We start from the raw sequence: 17,839 nt of genomic DNA, 5'->3' as shown, positions 1-17,839 counted from the left end.
AAGAGCCGACTTCCGAAAAAGAGCCAAAATTCCTCTCCCTAGTAGTAAACGCCCCATAACACGAAAGCAGCCAATCAGGGGCTGGAACCCAAAAACTCCAAAGCGACCACTCCGGTTTGCCAGTGTGGCAACTTCTTTTCTTGTTTTGATAACAAAACATGCAAACATAATTGCTCACATGAAATAATTGTTGACTTTTCAACAGAAGTGTTACAGTTAGGCAAATCTTAAAACGACCCTAAATGTCGCAACTGTATAGTGGGCAAACCTTTTGACTTGAATTAAAATAAATTCAATGCAGAACAAGGTGCAGCAGGGGTCGGGGCAACGAAGAGATCGCTGCCGCTGTTGAACTAAAGTTTAAAGGGCAGTGAATGTAACTAGCACGTTACTTTCCGTGTGTTTCTGCCTTTGGGTCAAGTGTGTTAAATGAAACATGTTTTATCCTCTAGACCTGGGCTGATGCAATAAACCTGTAAAATGTAACCGGACATATAGTCATAATTATAAGTTTTCCAGTTATATCTATTTGACTATTAAAATCATAACATTATTCATTTGGTTGTGGTTAACTTTGTGATAGTCTATGTATTTGAGTGAAGTATTTCTGGTTGCACTTTCTAAATGATTTGGTTTGTGTTTTGTCAAAACACTCTCAAATTCCAATGAGTCAGTTTATCACGCCCATGGTTAAGGTCACTTGGTGAAGTTCAACAATGCCTAGGGAGTCATGTTATAAACCACGAAGCCAGCACAGGTTGAATATGCATGAGGAAAATGGGTTGTTCAAGACACTGCTCCGAAGGACGGCGTTCTTTGATATTCTGAGAGGGAAGAACCTATTAAGAGGTGCAAAAAAATGCTGGCTGTTTAGCTAAAGTGATCTCCAATGAATTAAAATGGGTAGAAAAAACAGACACATGGAAGATAACGGTGGACAACTATTAAAATGGACTGGAGAATAACCAGAATGGCAAAGGCTCAGCCAATGATCAGCTCGAAAACGATCAAACACAGTCTGCAGTTACCTATAAGTGCTGTGACAGTTCAAAGATGTCTTTGTGAAGCAAATTTATTTACAAAAATCCCACGCAAAGTCCTTCTAATAAAAATAGGCTTGTGCGGAAGAGGTTTCAATTTGCCAAAGAACACATCAACTGGCCTTAAAAAAAAAAAAAAAAAAAAAAAAAAAAAAAAAAGGGGGGGGGGGGGGTGAACATTTTGTTCACTGATGAAAGTAAAATTGTCCTTTTTGGATCCAGGGGCCACAGACCATGTGTGAAACAACCCTCAAACTCTGAATTCAAACCTCAGTACACATTGAAGACAGTGAAGCATGGTGGTGCAAGTATCAAGGTCTCAATGTGTTAAAGGTAATTCTAATCTTCCGGAAACTTTTTATGTTTCCTCACATTGTAAATGTGGACTGACAAGCTTGCTGTCATGTAAATATATGCAAAATGGAAACATTGAACAGGTTTTTATTAAGGTGTGGCTGTGTACAGAAAAGCTGAGCAAGATGTTGGAGGATCACTGGGCTTTGGGTGGAATCCACTCATGGATCTTTTTGCGTGTGGTTGGGTACGGAACGTACTGCTGCGGGGTGCCGCTTACGTTAAATTGGTGCACTTCAGCCAAGAACTTTTTGGGCTCGGGCGGGTGCGTAGTGGGGGGGTCTTCAGTCATGCAGTGGAGCCAGCGATGCCTAGAAGGGGGAGGCGGGGAATTATCACTCAGTAATTTCGAAAGGAAATGCAACAAAATTAGATTAAAATACTACAGTATACTGTATTAGAATAGCATTGTCTTTGATATCAACTAGGTGAAAAACTGTACAACAACATTAGACATGGCACACCAGGGTAAACATGTAAAAGTAGGTTTTATTTATTTATTAGTCGCCCAGTACTTGGTCACATCGTATTGTTATTCGTTTTTTTTCCTTTTCCCATTTTGTGTGTACTGTATTCTGTTGCAGTATTGCGGTTTACTTATAATGGTTTCACTACTTCACTGAATTTCATTGTACATCTGTTCTGCAGCAGACATCACACAGCAAATTCTATCACGCGGCCAATGGCTAGGTGTGTTGGATGGATGTAACTCTTTATGTTTGCGACTGTGATAGGCTGGTGTATAATATCAGTTAAACAGCCGAGGGATGGTAGGCGCAAAATTCAATGTGTCCACCCACCCAAAACTAACTGCGAAGTATGGCTAAAGCTAGTATTTTACGGCACATTACATTGAAAACAAATTCATCAGTTAAATCCGACTCTGCGGAAAGTCAGAAGAGTGCAAAGAAATGGTGATCACCACCAGGTGCTCTGTGGATTGTTATCGGGTCCGGGAAGGGACTGCGATAGCGTCGGAAGAGAAAGCATCAACTGTGCTGCAGGTCCAGCCTACTGTTGCGGCTAGGCTATATAATAAGCCACCTCTGCTGATCGATTACTAATGAAACGGATAACCTGGAGCTACAACTTGTAGGAAACCGCTACGTTCGTGAAGTTTGTATTTCAATCATCACGGAGACTTGGCTCCACCTAAATATCGTCGATACTGGCAAGTAGCTAGCCAGCCGCTCTCTACATCACTTTTTTAGAGTGAGAGGAGAAGCCCTCCGACTTTGTTGCACTATTATATAATGACAATAAAGATCATTCATTCTTTCATGTGCAAATGTGTGTTTTGCATATCAGTTGTTTCTACTTAGCGGGTTTTGACCATCGCGGGACGTTTTTGGAATGCAACCCTTGCAAAACACATGAGAGTACTGTATATCGGTGTATTTGATGTTCCGGGTAGTCTTTTTGTAAATTATAAAGCACTTTTGAGTTACATTCCAGTGTCTGAAAAGTGCAATGCAAATAAATTATGATTTGATCTTAAGTTCAGTACTGATTGCATTATAGTTCTGTCGTGTGGTCAGAACGCACACATCCAAAGTACTACACAATATCAACAATGAAGCTCGAAATGGTGAAGCAGCTGTTTTTTTTTTTAATTCATTCAGATTATACACGGTTGTTCTCATAAAGTAAAACATGATGGATCGCTATTCCTATTAAATGTTTACATTCGTTTTAATAGGGAATATTGATTCGCAGGTTTACAAAAGTGTCATGTAAAAACAAGCAAGCACCATGGTACGTTCCTGGCGCCATAAAGGTGGGTCACATTGGACAAAGCCACTTATGTCGTTTGCTAAAAGTGTAAATAATTTGCGATGGCCTAATGGCAAATGCCCATAGCGATAAGGGCACTTACCATTCAGCAGGCACCATGCTGCCATCCACTTCCCAGAAAGTATTTTTTCCATTCATCTCAGTGGTATAGATCACCCAGCGATGACGTCCTGGATGCATTTTGGAGAAAAAAAAATATATACAGAAGGTGATCATCCTTGGGGGCAGAATTTGTACTTAATTTCGCACATTTCACGCCTCAAGAAAGAATGACCACAATCTAAAACGATCACACGACCCTACCAAAGAAGTAGTTCTTCTTGTCCTCGTAATATTTGTTGCCATACTTGTCCACACCAACCAGGCCTCCGGTCTTGACATCGTTTACCCTGTAACACACAAATGTTCAAAGGCAGAAGTGTATTTGACTATCGTGGGAATAAAACAAGATAAGATTGTTCACACAATATGAGAGCTAGCATAAGCTAATGCATCTTGACAATTCTAACGTAATTCAAATTAGGGTTAATTAAATGCTTTCTGATAATCAGAGGAAACACATATGTATATTTACTCTAATTCACCTGCATAGCTGAGCAAGAAATCCCCGTAAACCACCATGACCTCCCAATTGCCCCAAAGCCCTTCGAACTATATTTACGTATTCCGCCATCTTGAGACGGAAGTATTTGTGAGTCGGAATGGTAGAGCAACATCGTAAAATATCCGGGTAGAAACCAATACACGTATCGGAAAAAACTGCAAGGTTTTGCACTTTCAAAATAAACACAACAAATTCATATTTTGAACACATTTTATTCAAACTGTTTCCTGACAGTTCATGATTGTTTTGTAGGAGACTCTACCTCCACGCAGTCAATATAAAAATAGTCACTCCAACTAATATAAAAAAAAGAGCGTTACAATGTTTTGCCCCGAGACACATTTTGGGGTTTTGTGGTTGGCCATCAAACTCTTTCCATTTTATGAAATAGGAGACACATGTGGCACAACATGCTGAAACAATTGGTGGGAAAAAGTCGAGAAATTTTATTATTTCACGGATATGTAAAATAGTACAACAAAAACATTGTTGTTTTTGCGCAACCACTGAATGGCTCTCTATTCCATTTAAAGTATGAAACTCAGCATACTCCACTTTGACTTCAAAGCCTGCTTTTCATACATTTTAAATATAAGCTTCCATAAAAAATGATGCTCTGTCACAAAATATTACTTGTAAATCTTCAAGAGGTTGAAAAGTCAACATTTAGAAAAACAGATATATTTCCAGTTTTGTCCAGGACACCATTAGACCCCAAATCTTTGGCATTCTCCAAGATAATAAAACATCTCTGAGCAGGAAATATCAATACCAAAATACTGATTGCAAAACGCCAATTGTCTTTCTTTACAAATGATGGTACTTTAGGAGCCAGTTGACCTACTTGAACTTCACATACAATAGTTTTCCTTCACACAACAAACATCCCTACCAGGGCTGTCCAAGTGAAAAACGATCTACTTTTCCGCACATTCTCTGGCAAACGAGCAGTATCTGCAGCATTGACCACAGAAGAAGAAAAAAATAATCTCCCAGTTTTTTTTTTCTTTTAAATAAAGGGGCAACACTGCCCCAGTTGGTGTCCCATCTCCGACTGGAAGCAGCACTCGCTCGTGCATTTTCTTTCACCGTTAGTGCTCGAGGATCATGGCCTCCTGAAAAGCTTCAATCCACCTAAGAGAAAAGATGATGAGATCAAGCTGTGTTTCACATCAAATGCACGAGAAGAACAGTTTCACCTCTGCGCTGTGGGGATATCGTCGGCTTTGAAAATGTAAAAGAGCGTGTTTTTATGGTACAGCTTGAACTGAAGCTTCTGCGCCGGCCCGTTCTTCTCCTCTCGCAGGAAGAAGCCGAGCAGCGGCTGGCTCTCCAGGGCTGCCACATCCTGTCCAGAGAAAGACAACACAGATTGGCGTTGTTCATCAGGCGAATAAAGTCACTCACAAAAGAAGAGAGTAGTAACGAAGTACACATTTACCCCTGTACTTAAGTAAGTTTTCGGAAATGTTGTACTTCTAGAAGTATTTTTAAATCCAAATACTTTTACTTTTACTTGAGTAAATTTGTGAATAAAAAACTATTTTTTCTCCACTACATTAGGCAAAATAAATGTCTACGTAGGTACACGTCTGTCTGTCTGTCTCCGCTAAAGCGCATTAATTTTGGCGCAGAACTCCACCAGGCTCTACCATGTTTAACCAATCAAATGTAGCAGTCTCGTCACATGACCATATTCAACTTCAGCGGGGGAATTTTTCTTACTTTGTCGAGTTCATGGGCTAGCTTGTTGTTGTTCTTGCAGAGCCTGTTAAGATAAGTACTGGGGCGTCAATATGCTACATGTGCTCAATTTATACTATTTTTATTTAATTTTTTATTAAAGCACTTGCATTTAGTTTGATTTTGTGTTTATTGGATGGAGTTTGATCATTTAATAATCTGGTTGTTTAAAAAAAAAAAATAATAATACGACGTTGCTACAGTTACTCAGTACTTGAGTATTTTTTTCACCAAGTATTTTAAAAATTTTACTCAAGTAAGTATTTGGATGACTACTCTTTACTTCTACTTGAGTAATAGTATTCTGAAGTAATAGTACTTTTACTTGAATACAATTTTGGCTACTCTACCCACCTTCTGCACCTCTGTGAGCGTTAATTTTTAAGTTGATTAAGCTTTTAGTTTTCTTCATTTCATGTGTGGTCTATCGAGTCAGACTGCCGAGAAATATGTCAACATTTCTAGGAAATTACAAGCACTTCTCCCAAAATTCAAGCCTTGAAAGCACAACATTAAATTTCAAGCATCTTCAAGGATTTCAAGCTCCCATACAAACCCTGTATATAGTCTAGTAAGTGCCGGCAGAGCTGAAAACAAGACGGTCGAGGGGATTACCTCACTAGCGGCGTAGGTGTACAACACTTTGTTTTTGATGACGAACCACAACCGCTTCCACTGCTTCTTGTAACCTTTGGACCTGTTCAGGTAGCCACTAATGGACGAGTTTTCCGTGTTGGCAGACACCTGGGAGGAGAGCCGTGCGGGTCACGCCACTGCTATGATGTTGTTTTTTTCTCACCTCACTTGGTACTCGCCTCTTTTAATGCAGCCGGGATCTTTTTCTGTTTCCTGGTAAAGGAGAATGCACCAGATTTGATGGGAGACACAGACGACGAAGCGCAGCGATCACCTGTAAAAATAAAAAATATCAGTCTAAAGTCAAGTTATGGGAAGAAAATTAAGGCTTCTTCTTTGTTAGGAATAGTCAAATCTAAAAATATTACATTTTTATTATGTTTTGGGTGTACACTTTTTAGGAATAGATAGAGAGTGCTCATTAAAAAATATCAGAGTTTGCACACCATTTTCATAGCAAAATCCAAGCACCTTTAAAGGACTTTCAAAGTCAATTTTCCAAGTTTTCTATCATGTATCATGTATTTTGTAGAGCCACAAATATCTATCCATCCATCCATTATCTGTACCGCTTATCCTTAGTAGGGTCGGTGCTGGAGCCCCCATCCCAGCCATCTTCGGGCAGTGGGCATGGAGCACCCTGAACTGGTTGTCAGCCAGTCGCAGGGCACACAGGGACAGACAATTTGCTCGCTCATTCACACCTAGGGACAATTTGGACCGGCCAATTAACCTGACCTCCATGTTTTTGGAATGTGGGAGGAAACCGGAGTGCCTGGAGGAAACCCATGCAAGCACGGGGAGAACATGCAAACTCCACACAGGAGGTTTGATCTCACGACCTCAGAACTGTGCTGCACACGCTAACCACTGCGCCGCCGTGCTGCCCCAGCCACAAATATATCTGCTATTTACATATGCGATTTTTAATTTTGTGTGTGCATTTATCAAGACTTATCAAGATTTGATTTCTAAATCTTGAGTAAATCGCGAAAATGTTTGTCTTGACAGTAATGAAATCAATATATAGCTCATATTTTCAGTTACAGGAAGTTCTTCTCATTCCAATTTACCACTGGGAAACAGTACATTATTTTTTTTGCATTGTCCATAAAAAAATGTCTAAAATTGATACGTAATCCTTGCACTAATGCGCATTTCATACTGCCTTCTATAGGCGTAGAATGCACTAGACCTCTTGAGCGAGACTCGTAGGAGGCGATGACGGGTCATAGTACAATTCCATAAAAACTAATGCCTCTGCAGTTAGTAACATGGAAAGAAGAAATGCAATGGCAAAGCAAAGCCACCAGAGAGCAGTGTCAGCATCATTTTTATGCAGACTTGTTGAGAAACATGTCAAGTTAAGTCATGTTTTTTTTTTATAGCCCTTATTTACAAAGAGTCTCAAAGGGCAGCAAAGATTATTGCAAACCAACAACTATTATTATACCATCCCCTAAACATGGAAATCATTTCAATAACTTCCCCCAAAATTCAAGCGCTTTTAAGGATTTCAAGCACCTGTACGAACCCTGAAAGAAGATTCAATTTAAGAAAGCATTAAACTTGTTTAATTGTAGTAATTTCCTCGAGAAAGCACAAAAGTCCAGTTAAAACCCTTGGGAAAAATGTAGGAAAACAAATATAATAATTGTTTCAATTGAAATGACCTTTGTTCCACTGGCAGACAACTGGTTGCTTTTTAAGCACATTTCATTTGAGATATTCTTTGTATTTTTCGGATAAAATGAGAAAATAAATGAATACAACAATCAGATAGCAAATTTCTCTTATTTTGATTGAAATAGCTATTTTAATAAATTAAATTATAAAAAAAAACATTTGGAAAGTTATGTGTTATAACATTGGACAGATAAATATGGTAATATTATTGAAATGTCTCTTATGTTAATAAAACATGTATGATATAATAAATAAGAAATATTTAAGTTTTGAAAAATGGGCATATTACAGAATTTTCTTCATGTTAAGGTATTATTTTTCTATTATACTTGAAAAATACAAATTAAAATAGGTATACTATTTTACAGTTGAGCAGTTATGCGTTGTAAAAGTGGCTTGTGTCATCATTGCAGCCTCTGTCAGCTCATTCATGATACGCGTGCAAGTACGTGCATTTCTGGGATGCGCTCGAATAAATTCTTTTTTTTTCATATTTCTTCGGTTTGGTTTAGCGTTTGGACTGTACTTGAAGCATAACTCGTCTTACTTTCACAATTTTCATGCTAAACTGATAAATAGAAACAACAACAAAAAACACGTGGTCAAGCATGACGTCACTCTCCACCATTCCCCCTGTTCCACCCCAAACAGCTTTGCTAAAAGTAAGATAAAAGCAGATAGGTGCAGAGGAAAATAAAGCATAAGGGTGCTTTGAATTGTGTTGGGAATTGCTTATACATATTTAATAGAATTTTTTTTAACTTATTCAATGCCAGGCGTTTCTCTCACATGTGAACTCAACTCACAGAAAATTTTTGCCATTTTGACTCATTTTTGAAGACCTATAGAATATTTAGTTCTGTAGCTACATAGACATACGACATATCAAAAAAGAGCCGCAACCATCATCTTTCATCAGCTTTTACCATTGTTAAGTAAACAACAGTAGAACATTGCTATGTTCCATGAAAATACTCGTCTCCAAGAAAACGTATGAGAAAAACGTCTTAATGTGAAAGGATGGATTTCAAGCAGAACTTTCCCTTTGGTGCTTTTTTTTTTACATGCATTTGTGATACCTATAATATCTAAACAACGCTTTCCACAAACACTGAACTTATGCATGAACGATGCATGAACTTTGCAACTTTTAGGCACCTGGGGTTTCCGGTGACATGATCACATTATTTTTGGTCACCATGGCGATCACTGACATACACAAAATGTCAAGCCCTGATACTTCGTCTTTTTTTAGAAACAATAATGCATTGAAGCACTAACTGTCTGTACTTAAATCTTTACACACTGCTTCACCGTGCGTACTCGTCATATGGGCCGCCTACACATTGCTGTACGTTGGATAAAGGAAGCAAAACTAGGCAGCGGGTGTGTGGACAAAAATCTGCTCATAGCCACTCCTGTCATCTAGTGGTGTGTTATCATACTGAAATAATTCTCAGAGGCTTGATACTTACTGATTAGCAGTGCCAAAGCCTTTATAATATATTTTTTTAAATAAAACAAAACAAAAACTCCAACATCTTTTTACATAATGGCACTTAAAAACAATGCTTCAGAAAACTTTTTTCTATGTTATGGCACTAAATGGATTAATAATCTCTAAGGACACCTCAAATGCTGCACCCGCATTTAATCCATTCCTGTACTCGTGGCATATCAACAGATGTACTCACTGTTCTCCTGCAAGATGGAAAAGCAGTGGTCACACACGCGTGCTGGCTGGTTCTTCAAGTACTCCAGATAGTACTTATTGGTGGAGCAGGCCTGACACACTACCTGTTGGAAAACAAGAGAAGACCCTGTGAGAAGGAGGAGGTCGAAGTACCCAATATGCCATTGCAAGCACAAAGTCCCGGCATGCTGCCTACCTTCCCACAGGCACGACAGTGATGGCGCCGCCAAGTTAGAGTGAACTCGCAGGTGCAGATCATGCACATGGTGGCTCTCAAGTCGGGGATCCAGATGGGAGCCTTGGAGCCCAGGGGAACACCGCTGTCAGGCACACCTTCGGCCTGTCGTGGGAAAACTGAGTCAGAGACAAGCTTTGACAACAGAAGTGAGGAGCACAATGTGCAAGAGTCACCTGCTCCTGACTGCGGCTGGAGATGAAACTGATCTTCTTCTTGGCGTGGTCGTTGATCGCCTTAGCGATTGCCTCGAGCCATTCGTCTCGCTCTGTTGCTGAACTGGAAGCAGAAAACGAGTCTGTTTCAATCCCGCCGTGCTTCAATTTTGTTGGTGTTGCTATTCACGCACCCGACCAGTGTTGAATGGGTTCCTGGAAATGAGTACTGTACTGTAATGAGTTATTTTAAAATCTTCTAACTCCGCTTTCGTAACTACACGCCGTATAGTATACTGTGTGTTACTGCATTATTCTACTTTTAGAATGCATCTCTTGTCTTCTGATTGCTGAATAATCCTGCATTATTCACGTTGTCACAGACAACCCTAGATCTGCCAGGTACATCGTTTGAAGGGTGGTCACATTTATTTTTACATACAAAGCACAAACAAATGCATTTATGGCAATGCAATTTCAAGCATCGAGTACGAGGATGCTGAATTTCTCCTTATGGAGGTATTCTCCCCACCGTATACACTGGCATTCAAGCCGAATTTACAACTATAACATAAAATACTGAAATCAGGGGGTCTGTTAAATGTGTTAGGCAGAGGCAGAGGTAGGCAAAGAGTGGTATGGCTGCACGGCCGCTATTGGTGTGTGAGTGTGTGTGTGTGTGTGTGAATGGGTAAGTGTGAAGCACATTGTAAAGCACTTTGAGAAGTCTTTATTGACTTGAAAAGCGCTATATAAATGCAGATAATTTCATTTTATTTCATTTCATGTGGATATTTTAAAGCAGTTTTAGGGGGTCGGCTTCTATGCGAGTATGTTCCAAAATTAGAGATTAGGTAGTTACTTTCAGAGTAATGCTCTACTTTTTGGCGTCAGTAATCTGGGGGTAACTGAATTACTGGTAAATAGTAACTGTAACTAAATATTGTTTTTTAGTAACACGTCCAACACTGCTCCCAACACTTGATCTCCAACCTGGCAGACAGGATGAAGGAGCGCTCCACACTCTCAATGTTCAGCTCGTTCTGGTAGGCCTCCTGGCTGGGCTTGCTAACCTGTTGAGAGGCGCACAGTGTAAAGGGTCATCTAAAGAATCAGGCTTTCCAGGGTTTAACTGGCTAACCTTCATGCCAGCCAGGGGAAGCACGCAGTTGAGCTTGTACTGGGCTGACTGGACAGGTGTGGTGTACATAAGTGCATCGTTGAACTGGATGGGAAAAAACCCGAAAAGCAACATGAGTTCAAGAAGGCAAAGGATGGGCGAAGTTGATGAATTGTGATTGCTGCTCACCAAGAAGAACATCCGTGGCTGCATGACCTTCCTGGAGAGTTTCATGAGTGTACCCTCCTTCAGGAACACCTGTTTGAACCACCCGGAATGTGAACTTTTATTGCCTCAAAAGTTAGAAGGCAACAAGCTCAGCACTTTGAGGGGCAATTGTTTTGCCTTAAAAGTGCTTTACTAATACATTTGATTTGAAAGTCGGCTTCTTACCCTGCCGGGCTGAACGATTTCTTGGTTTCCATTCAAACTGTACTGGATTTGCATCAGCTTCTGAAAGTTGTCCTGAAAAAATGAAGCCAAACGTGATGGAGATGAAAAGGGAGGAGTAGAGAGGTGTCTCATTGTCTCACCCCTTGTTTCATGATGTCATTGGCATGGTTGGCGACCTCCTTCACAATGTTTAGGGCAGCTGAATGGACCAAATAATTTTATCAAAGAAGCATTCCTGGAGGTTAACTCCTAGTGTGTTTTGATTTTACCTTCTGTGTCTTTGTAGTCCTCAGAGTCCCGGGGAAGGTTCTTCAAATAATCTAGAAAGGAAACAGGAGGTGACATTTTTTTATGCTGTCACAAAGTCAACACAAAGCAGTTGCAAGACAAAAGGTGCACGTGATTTAAAAGTACTTCATTGACAGTTCAAAAACCGAATAGCTAACCTAAATCATATGGAAGCCCAAAAAAACATTTTAATTGATGAAAAAAACATTCAAGTATGTCACTAAAACGAACATTTAATAATAAAAACATCCTTATGACAAACATTCAAGTAATTAAAACAGCCTTATGAAATAAAAGCCTTTAGCAAAACATTTTAATGAAAATGGTCATGATTACATTTTTCACAATTGTCACAGTTCTATTTCGAAAAAAGTTTTGGGGGACAATGTAGGTTTTATTTCAAAACGTCATTTTGCCCAATGCCCTTTTGAATTTACGAACGCTGTTTAGCAAATGGTGTTTTTCCAAAGCCTGGTTTCCCACGTTTTAACATTTGCATTTTCTCGTTTTAATGTTTCCGTAGTGCTGTGGTTAGCACATTCACCTAACATGCGAAAAGTCCATGGTTTGAGACCAGGTGGAAACATGTGTTGGCCTGTATGGTCGCCACTATGCTGGACTTGCCCAAAACACACCACAGGAAATGGTGCCCCTACAACCCTCGTGGTTCAGTGATCCAACCAATTAACACTTTGCAAGATGACGCTTGCTGTCAATCAAAGTTAATGGGTGGGGCCAATGCTTTATCCAAAGTATGAATTTAATGTCCTTCGTTCAAGTCATCATCAGATACACCGAAGAGTTGTTTCCCTCGTCATATTTGTATGCGTTTATTTGTATCTCCTAGGATGATTTTGTTTGTGCCATTCTCTAACATTCGTTTCTGGTATTGTGAATGAAAACAGGGAAATAATTAGATAATATACTTTTTGTATGTCATCAATATCACTGGTAGATCAGTGGTTAAGACTTGGTGCTCTCACTGACCCGACCACATCCAGTGATTTGCGATTGTGGTCAGCAATATTTTTCAACTGACATTTTATATATATATATATATATATATATATATATATATATATATATATATATATACATACACAGGAGCCATATCCCCCTAGTGAGAGCTGGCTAGAGTCAAGAACGCATTCACATTTTTGACTCTTTCTGGGAGAATGATACAGAGGAGGGGATTCCCAGCAACCTCCCAAGGTCACCGACCTGGTAATTAAATAAGGTATCATACTACCGTTAAATCTCGTGTGCAACGCATACCCAAACTTTGAATTCTTTTTAGGTATAAAAAAATGCCCATTACACACGAATAAATACGGGAGGCTTGACTACAGAAATGTCATTGCCTTTGGAAATATTTTAGCCTATTCTTGACGTGGCATGAGCTAAAGTAGCTCAATTATCATCAAAGTGTGTCTTACAAAATAGGATTGGGCGGCATTAGCTCAGGAGGTAGAGCGCTCGTCTGGGGATAAATAGATCGCAGGTTCGAATCCAAACTCCTCCGTGTTACATGTCGAAGTGTCCTTGGGTAAGACGCTAACACATTGTAAAGCGCTTTGGGAAGTCTTCATTGACTTGAAAAGCGCTATATAAATGCAGATATTTTCATTCCAATATATTTAATTCATGTTCTGTTTTAAAATACATGATTGAATAATCATTATTTTATTAATCGATAGAATAGTAAACAGACTAATGGACTAATAAATTACTGTTTTCTGCAGCTTATTTGTGAATGAATTCATTTTCACACAATCCATTTTCACCCACGCCCATAAAGACGATGAGTCGCCACCTGTGAGCAGCAACTGGTACTGTGGGATCCTCTGAACAGGCTTCAGCAGGTAATGCTTGAGGGCAAGGCTGGCACACCTGGCACTCATCTGCACCAAAAACAAGCAAGCACCTCTATCAGCCCAATGGAAACACTTCGCTGTTTGTCTGGTGGAGAGGCGAACTTTTAGTTACCTCAAACTCGCGCACCACAGCGGCAAATGGTGTGTTTTTCCTGCACTGCTCGTCCAAAAGAGCCACATTGTTGTCGAATTGACGGATGTACGTGGAGTACATTTTCAGATATGGGCCCTTTTGCACAAAAATGTCCGCCAAACGCTGGTGCTCACTCCTGCCAAAGCATGAGGAAGACATGTTGAGATCTTGCGCAAGAATAGATAGATAGAGCCCGTCGGAAGCAAGCACGTACCAATGTGCAACTCTCTCCTCCAGCTCCCTCAGCAGGTCTTTGTTGAGCTGGTAGAGTTGAGGCAGGTAATACAGCACCTGGCTGAGGACACGCTCCTCCACCACCGGCTTGCTGTTCTGTCGTGTCGCCTTGACAACGGCATCCCTAAAGTCCTGAGGTCAACAATAAAATCTCAGTTGGACACGTATACACGCGGCCCACCCGTGCACCGTTGAGTCAGCGCCCTCGGCATGGCTGCATGCCAAAGCACACATCCACCTGGAAGGAAGCGGCGACACACTTGAATAAACTTTTCACTATTACATCTGAAAACACTGAGCTGCAATATTAGTTTCAAGAAATTGCATTAATTTTGTCAGCTTTTTTGGGGGGGGCAAATAAGATTTCAGCTTTTTAGTCAGTGGAGTCCAAACATTTTCCAGTAATGTTCCAAAAACAGAAAAAAATCAAGGGTTGATGGCCACTTTGGTTTTATTTTTTTTCTCTAGCAAGCCAAACTAAATCTGAGCTTTTTTATTTATTTATAAACGGAAACACTGAAACTTTCTATTTACAAAGACAAATAACACTCTCAAACAAGTACATTATTTTTTTAACATGGTTAACGTTACATGTAATCTACTTAAAAGGAAGAGTGTGTATGTAAAGCAGTATATCTCAAATGGTGGGTCAGGACCCCAAAATTGGCCATGGGCCTGTTTTTAGTGCATCACGGGCCTTTGCTTTGGCAAAATAATGCAAGGGGACAACATGATTCAATTGTTTGTTTGTTTGTACATGATTCAAATTGAATCTTTTCTTCCGGCGCTGTCACGAATGGCAGCCACTCCAGCAGCTCCCGTGTTATTTTCGATTGTTCTCGATTGTTCTCAGCTCAGGGATGCTGCTGGAAATGTGAATTTCCCTTCGGGGATGAACAAAGTATCTATCTATCTATCTATCTATCTATCAATAACTCACTCTTTTAAACTCCTATAAGAAACTGGATGAAATTCGGGGCTTTATTTACTGGCGGCTGCCATATCCTGGCTTGTCCATTTCTCCTATGCACTCGAGTAAACTCTATTTCATCTTTCTTGGAGTTTGGATTAGTGTTTAGACTGTACTTAACACAGGCTTGCTCTTACTTTCACCAGTTTCATACTACACTAACTGATAGAATAAAAAGAAACCCGCAGGGAAGAGCACATGTCACCTTCCAGCACTCCCTCCACCACCCATTCCTTCCATCTTATAATGTTCCGCCCCAAACAGCTCTGCTAAAAGCACAATAAAAACAGATAAAAGCAAAAAAGATAAAATATGTTCAACTTTTTAAGGACACCTCAAACAGCCCTACCTTTAAGAATCATTTTGAGATTTTTTTTTAATGTTAAGTGGAATCGATAGCTGTTCTGGGTAATAATGACTGCTCAAGTGTTGATAATCGTGGTATCCTACATCCCCTTGTTTTTGTAATTGTACAAAAACCTGATACAACAATGGCGGTTATTAAAAAGCGTGTTGGATTCGATCAAAGAACCAAATGCAAAATTTGCTAATACTAGTTTGTTTCTGGTTGTGTGCCATGTGATCGTCTTATTATGTAACGTGATATTACTTTGTCGACACAACCGCAGTTGAACACTCAGGAATGCTAGCCGGAAACTTCAAAAAGTCGCACATCAGCTGAGTGGCCGGCCACAAGAATGTATACAGCGCATACAAACGAAGAATTTTGGCGCAGCGTGTGCGTAGAGGTCAGCAAGGTGGCAGGAGGAAGCAGCTGCTGTGTCCGCGGGCAGAAAAGAATGCAAGCTGACCCGATTTCTTGGACATCCCCTGTCCCCACACACACACATTTCTGTCCCCAGCCACAGGAGGGCACTTTCTACTAATGCATTTGCCTGTGACTATGACACTTACGATGTGAAGAAGCTTGAGGACATCCACAAACCTACAGAAGGAAAGACATATTGCGGAGTTAGTTCTTGGGACTAAATAATCACGCTCGATGTGGGCACTCACACTTTCTCTGAGCTCATGATCTCCTGAGCAATGTGCGCCACTTTCTTGCGCTTGGTCTCGTCCTCCAACTGCAAAACAGAAAGAGAGAGAGAGAGAAAGGGAAACAATGTCATTTTTTTATCAATATAGTAGCACTATCAACTATTTCTCAGCTATTTGCGAACATGTTATCTTCACGTGGCAGCAGACGCGTTGGGGAAACAATTGGCCAGGCAGCGTCACGGGTGCTTGCATGGCGAGCAGCCAGTACAGTGCACAGTAGGCTACCGTCGGACTATAAGCCGCGGCTTTTCCCCCCCGAGCTTTTTTTTCCATTTTTAACCTGTAATTTTATCATCTTTATGCCTATTGTGTCTTTTATTAAGGAGAGTTTTCAAAAATGCTATAATTCGGGTTGAACTTACGGGTGCTTGCAAAAATGGGCTGGTTACACCCAGGAACCTCAACCTGGGTGAAGGTGACGTAGTTGTCCACCATCTAGCTGATAATAATAATAATAATAATTTCCTTGTATTGTCATTCTGTGTAACAATGCACACAGAACGAAATGTCGATTGCACCTGACCCGTTGTAGCGAGCCGATGCAGCCGCAGCCAACAGAGGGCGCCGCCGACCACTTTTTAAGTCTTAGGAATGACTCGGCCGGGGCGCGAACCACCGACCTCCCAGTCTCAAATAGGGAACCCCAAAAAAAACAAAAACCTCCCCATAGGCAGGGCAAAATAAATAAGGAGAAAAATCGTGCTTTTTGGTCATTTTGTGCTTCCTGTAGTTTTTATTCTTCTATGTGCTTTTTAACACTCGTTTTTGGTTGCAATATGTCGTAAAGGTAAAGCGAAATGTCCGTGTATGTACAATATATGCACAACACATATGCGCAAAGATAATACAAGTGGCGGAGAATATTTCTTCATTTATTTTTTTAACAGTAGTCAGGTTGTTGTCTTGTAGCGAAATTTGGCAGAAAACCTAGTGTAAGTCTTACACCATTTTTTACAAAAATGTAATTAAGATGCGATTTCACTAGTACTTTGAGAAAATGTTTTCCTTTGTGGATTTTCTTCAAGTAGCGAGTGTTGCCATGGACAATACCACAAAAAAGAAGTAGGGGTTGTCAACGGATGTCATTTTGTCAAATGCTACGTGGGAAATAATTTGAAAGTGAAACAAAAGATAGCCTTATAAAAGTACTGGACAAATACCCTTTAATGTGCCAGAAAAGCAAAGAATGGAACATCATTGCAACAAAGTATCATTTTCAGAAAGTATGAAAAACGCAAATTATGCGATGTGTATTGTTTGAAGTGAATGTGAAATTAACTTTGTTGTTGTTCCCCAGGGATTTGGGTTCTGGTATCAGTTTTATCACTCGCGAACCAGAAGGCTTTGGAGGCAAAGTGCTCTGCGAGGGGCAGCCCGTCAATGCAGAGGTCTGGTTCATCTATGAAGAGCAGGCGCTCAACACCAACAACAACAGCGACCAGATGATGTAAGTGCTGTAACTGATTCAGATCAGGAGGCCTCTCCTGCTACTAGTAACAATAAAAAACAGTACGATCCGTTTCATGTGGTGGAGCAAACCATAACTCAAAAGACCGGCCTTGAGACACACAGAAGACCCAGGCTGTTAAGTGATTCGTGAACCGTGAACACAGTACGGCGACAATTAGAGGTCAAATAATACCATGGTCAAGCACCTTTCAAGAACTTCTTAGGTCCATTTTTCAATTTCTCCAGTACCATTAAAATAAAACATATGGTGTGAATCCTGTCTTTTTTGTAGATCGATAAATATATCTGTGATTTACATATGCGATTTTTAAACTTATGCACATATCAAGACATATTTTTAGATCTCAAGTAAAGCGCA

The 17,839-nt window shown here is 40.2% G+C and overlaps 2 protein-coding genes across 2 annotated transcripts in view; both read right to left on the bottom strand.

Annotated features, from left to right (window-relative positions):
• Positions 1 to 1,465: 1,465 nt before the first annotated feature.
• ndufa12 (NADH:ubiquinone oxidoreductase subunit A12) lies at positions 1,466 to 3,915 on the bottom strand. Its single transcript, XM_088348534.1, has 4 exons — positions 3,773 to 3,915; positions 3,492 to 3,577; positions 3,271 to 3,358; positions 1,466 to 1,705 (listed from the first exon to the last, which is right to left on the bottom strand). Exons 1-4 carry the CDS (start codon positions 3,859 to 3,861, stop codon positions 1,531 to 1,533), a joined length of 438 nt encoding a protein of 145 aa, XP_088204660.1. The 5' UTR covers positions 3,862 to 3,915; the 3' UTR covers positions 1,466 to 1,530.
• Positions 3,916 to 3,984: 69 nt separating this feature from the next.
• The window catches only part of fgd6 (FYVE, RhoGEF and PH domain containing 6), a 23,990-nt gene continuing 10,135 nt past the window's right edge, over positions 3,985 to 17,839 (bottom strand). Inside the window, exons 4-21 of the mRNA XM_088348524.1 lie at positions 15,970 to 16,037; positions 15,868 to 15,898; positions 13,963 to 14,114; positions 13,728 to 13,884; positions 13,555 to 13,642; positions 11,723 to 11,773; positions 11,594 to 11,652; positions 11,454 to 11,525; positions 11,250 to 11,318; positions 11,082 to 11,165; positions 10,934 to 11,013; positions 9,962 to 10,064; positions 9,747 to 9,890; positions 9,552 to 9,654; positions 6,351 to 6,445; positions 6,151 to 6,279; positions 4,992 to 5,140; positions 3,985 to 4,926 (exon numbers count right to left, since the gene is read on the bottom strand). Of these exons, the coding sequence (XP_088204650.1) occupies positions 4,884 to 4,926; positions 4,992 to 5,140; positions 6,151 to 6,279; positions 6,351 to 6,445; positions 9,552 to 9,654; positions 9,747 to 9,890; positions 9,962 to 10,064; positions 10,934 to 11,013; positions 11,082 to 11,165; positions 11,250 to 11,318; positions 11,454 to 11,525; positions 11,594 to 11,652; positions 11,723 to 11,773; positions 13,555 to 13,642; positions 13,728 to 13,884; positions 13,963 to 14,114; positions 15,868 to 15,898; positions 15,970 to 16,037 (1,677 nt within the window). The 3' untranslated portion in view covers positions 3,985 to 4,883. The remainder of the gene's footprint in view (positions 4,927 to 4,991; positions 5,141 to 6,150; positions 6,280 to 6,350; positions 6,446 to 9,551; positions 9,655 to 9,746; positions 9,891 to 9,961; positions 10,065 to 10,933; positions 11,014 to 11,081; positions 11,166 to 11,249; positions 11,319 to 11,453; positions 11,526 to 11,593; positions 11,653 to 11,722; positions 11,774 to 13,554; positions 13,643 to 13,727; positions 13,885 to 13,962; positions 14,115 to 15,867; positions 15,899 to 15,969; positions 16,038 to 17,839) is intronic.

Source organism: Urocampus carinirostris, chromosome 11 (genome assembly GCF_059441175.1).
Source record: "Urocampus carinirostris isolate Australia breed hairy pipefish chromosome 11, RoL_Ucar_1.0, whole genome shotgun sequence".
Classification (NCBI taxonomy): domain Eukaryota; kingdom Metazoa; phylum Chordata; class Actinopteri; order Syngnathiformes; family Syngnathidae; genus Urocampus; species Urocampus carinirostris.
The sequence above is the reverse complement of the archived record's forward strand: the minus strand, read 5'-3'. Positions and strand labels throughout refer to the sequence as shown.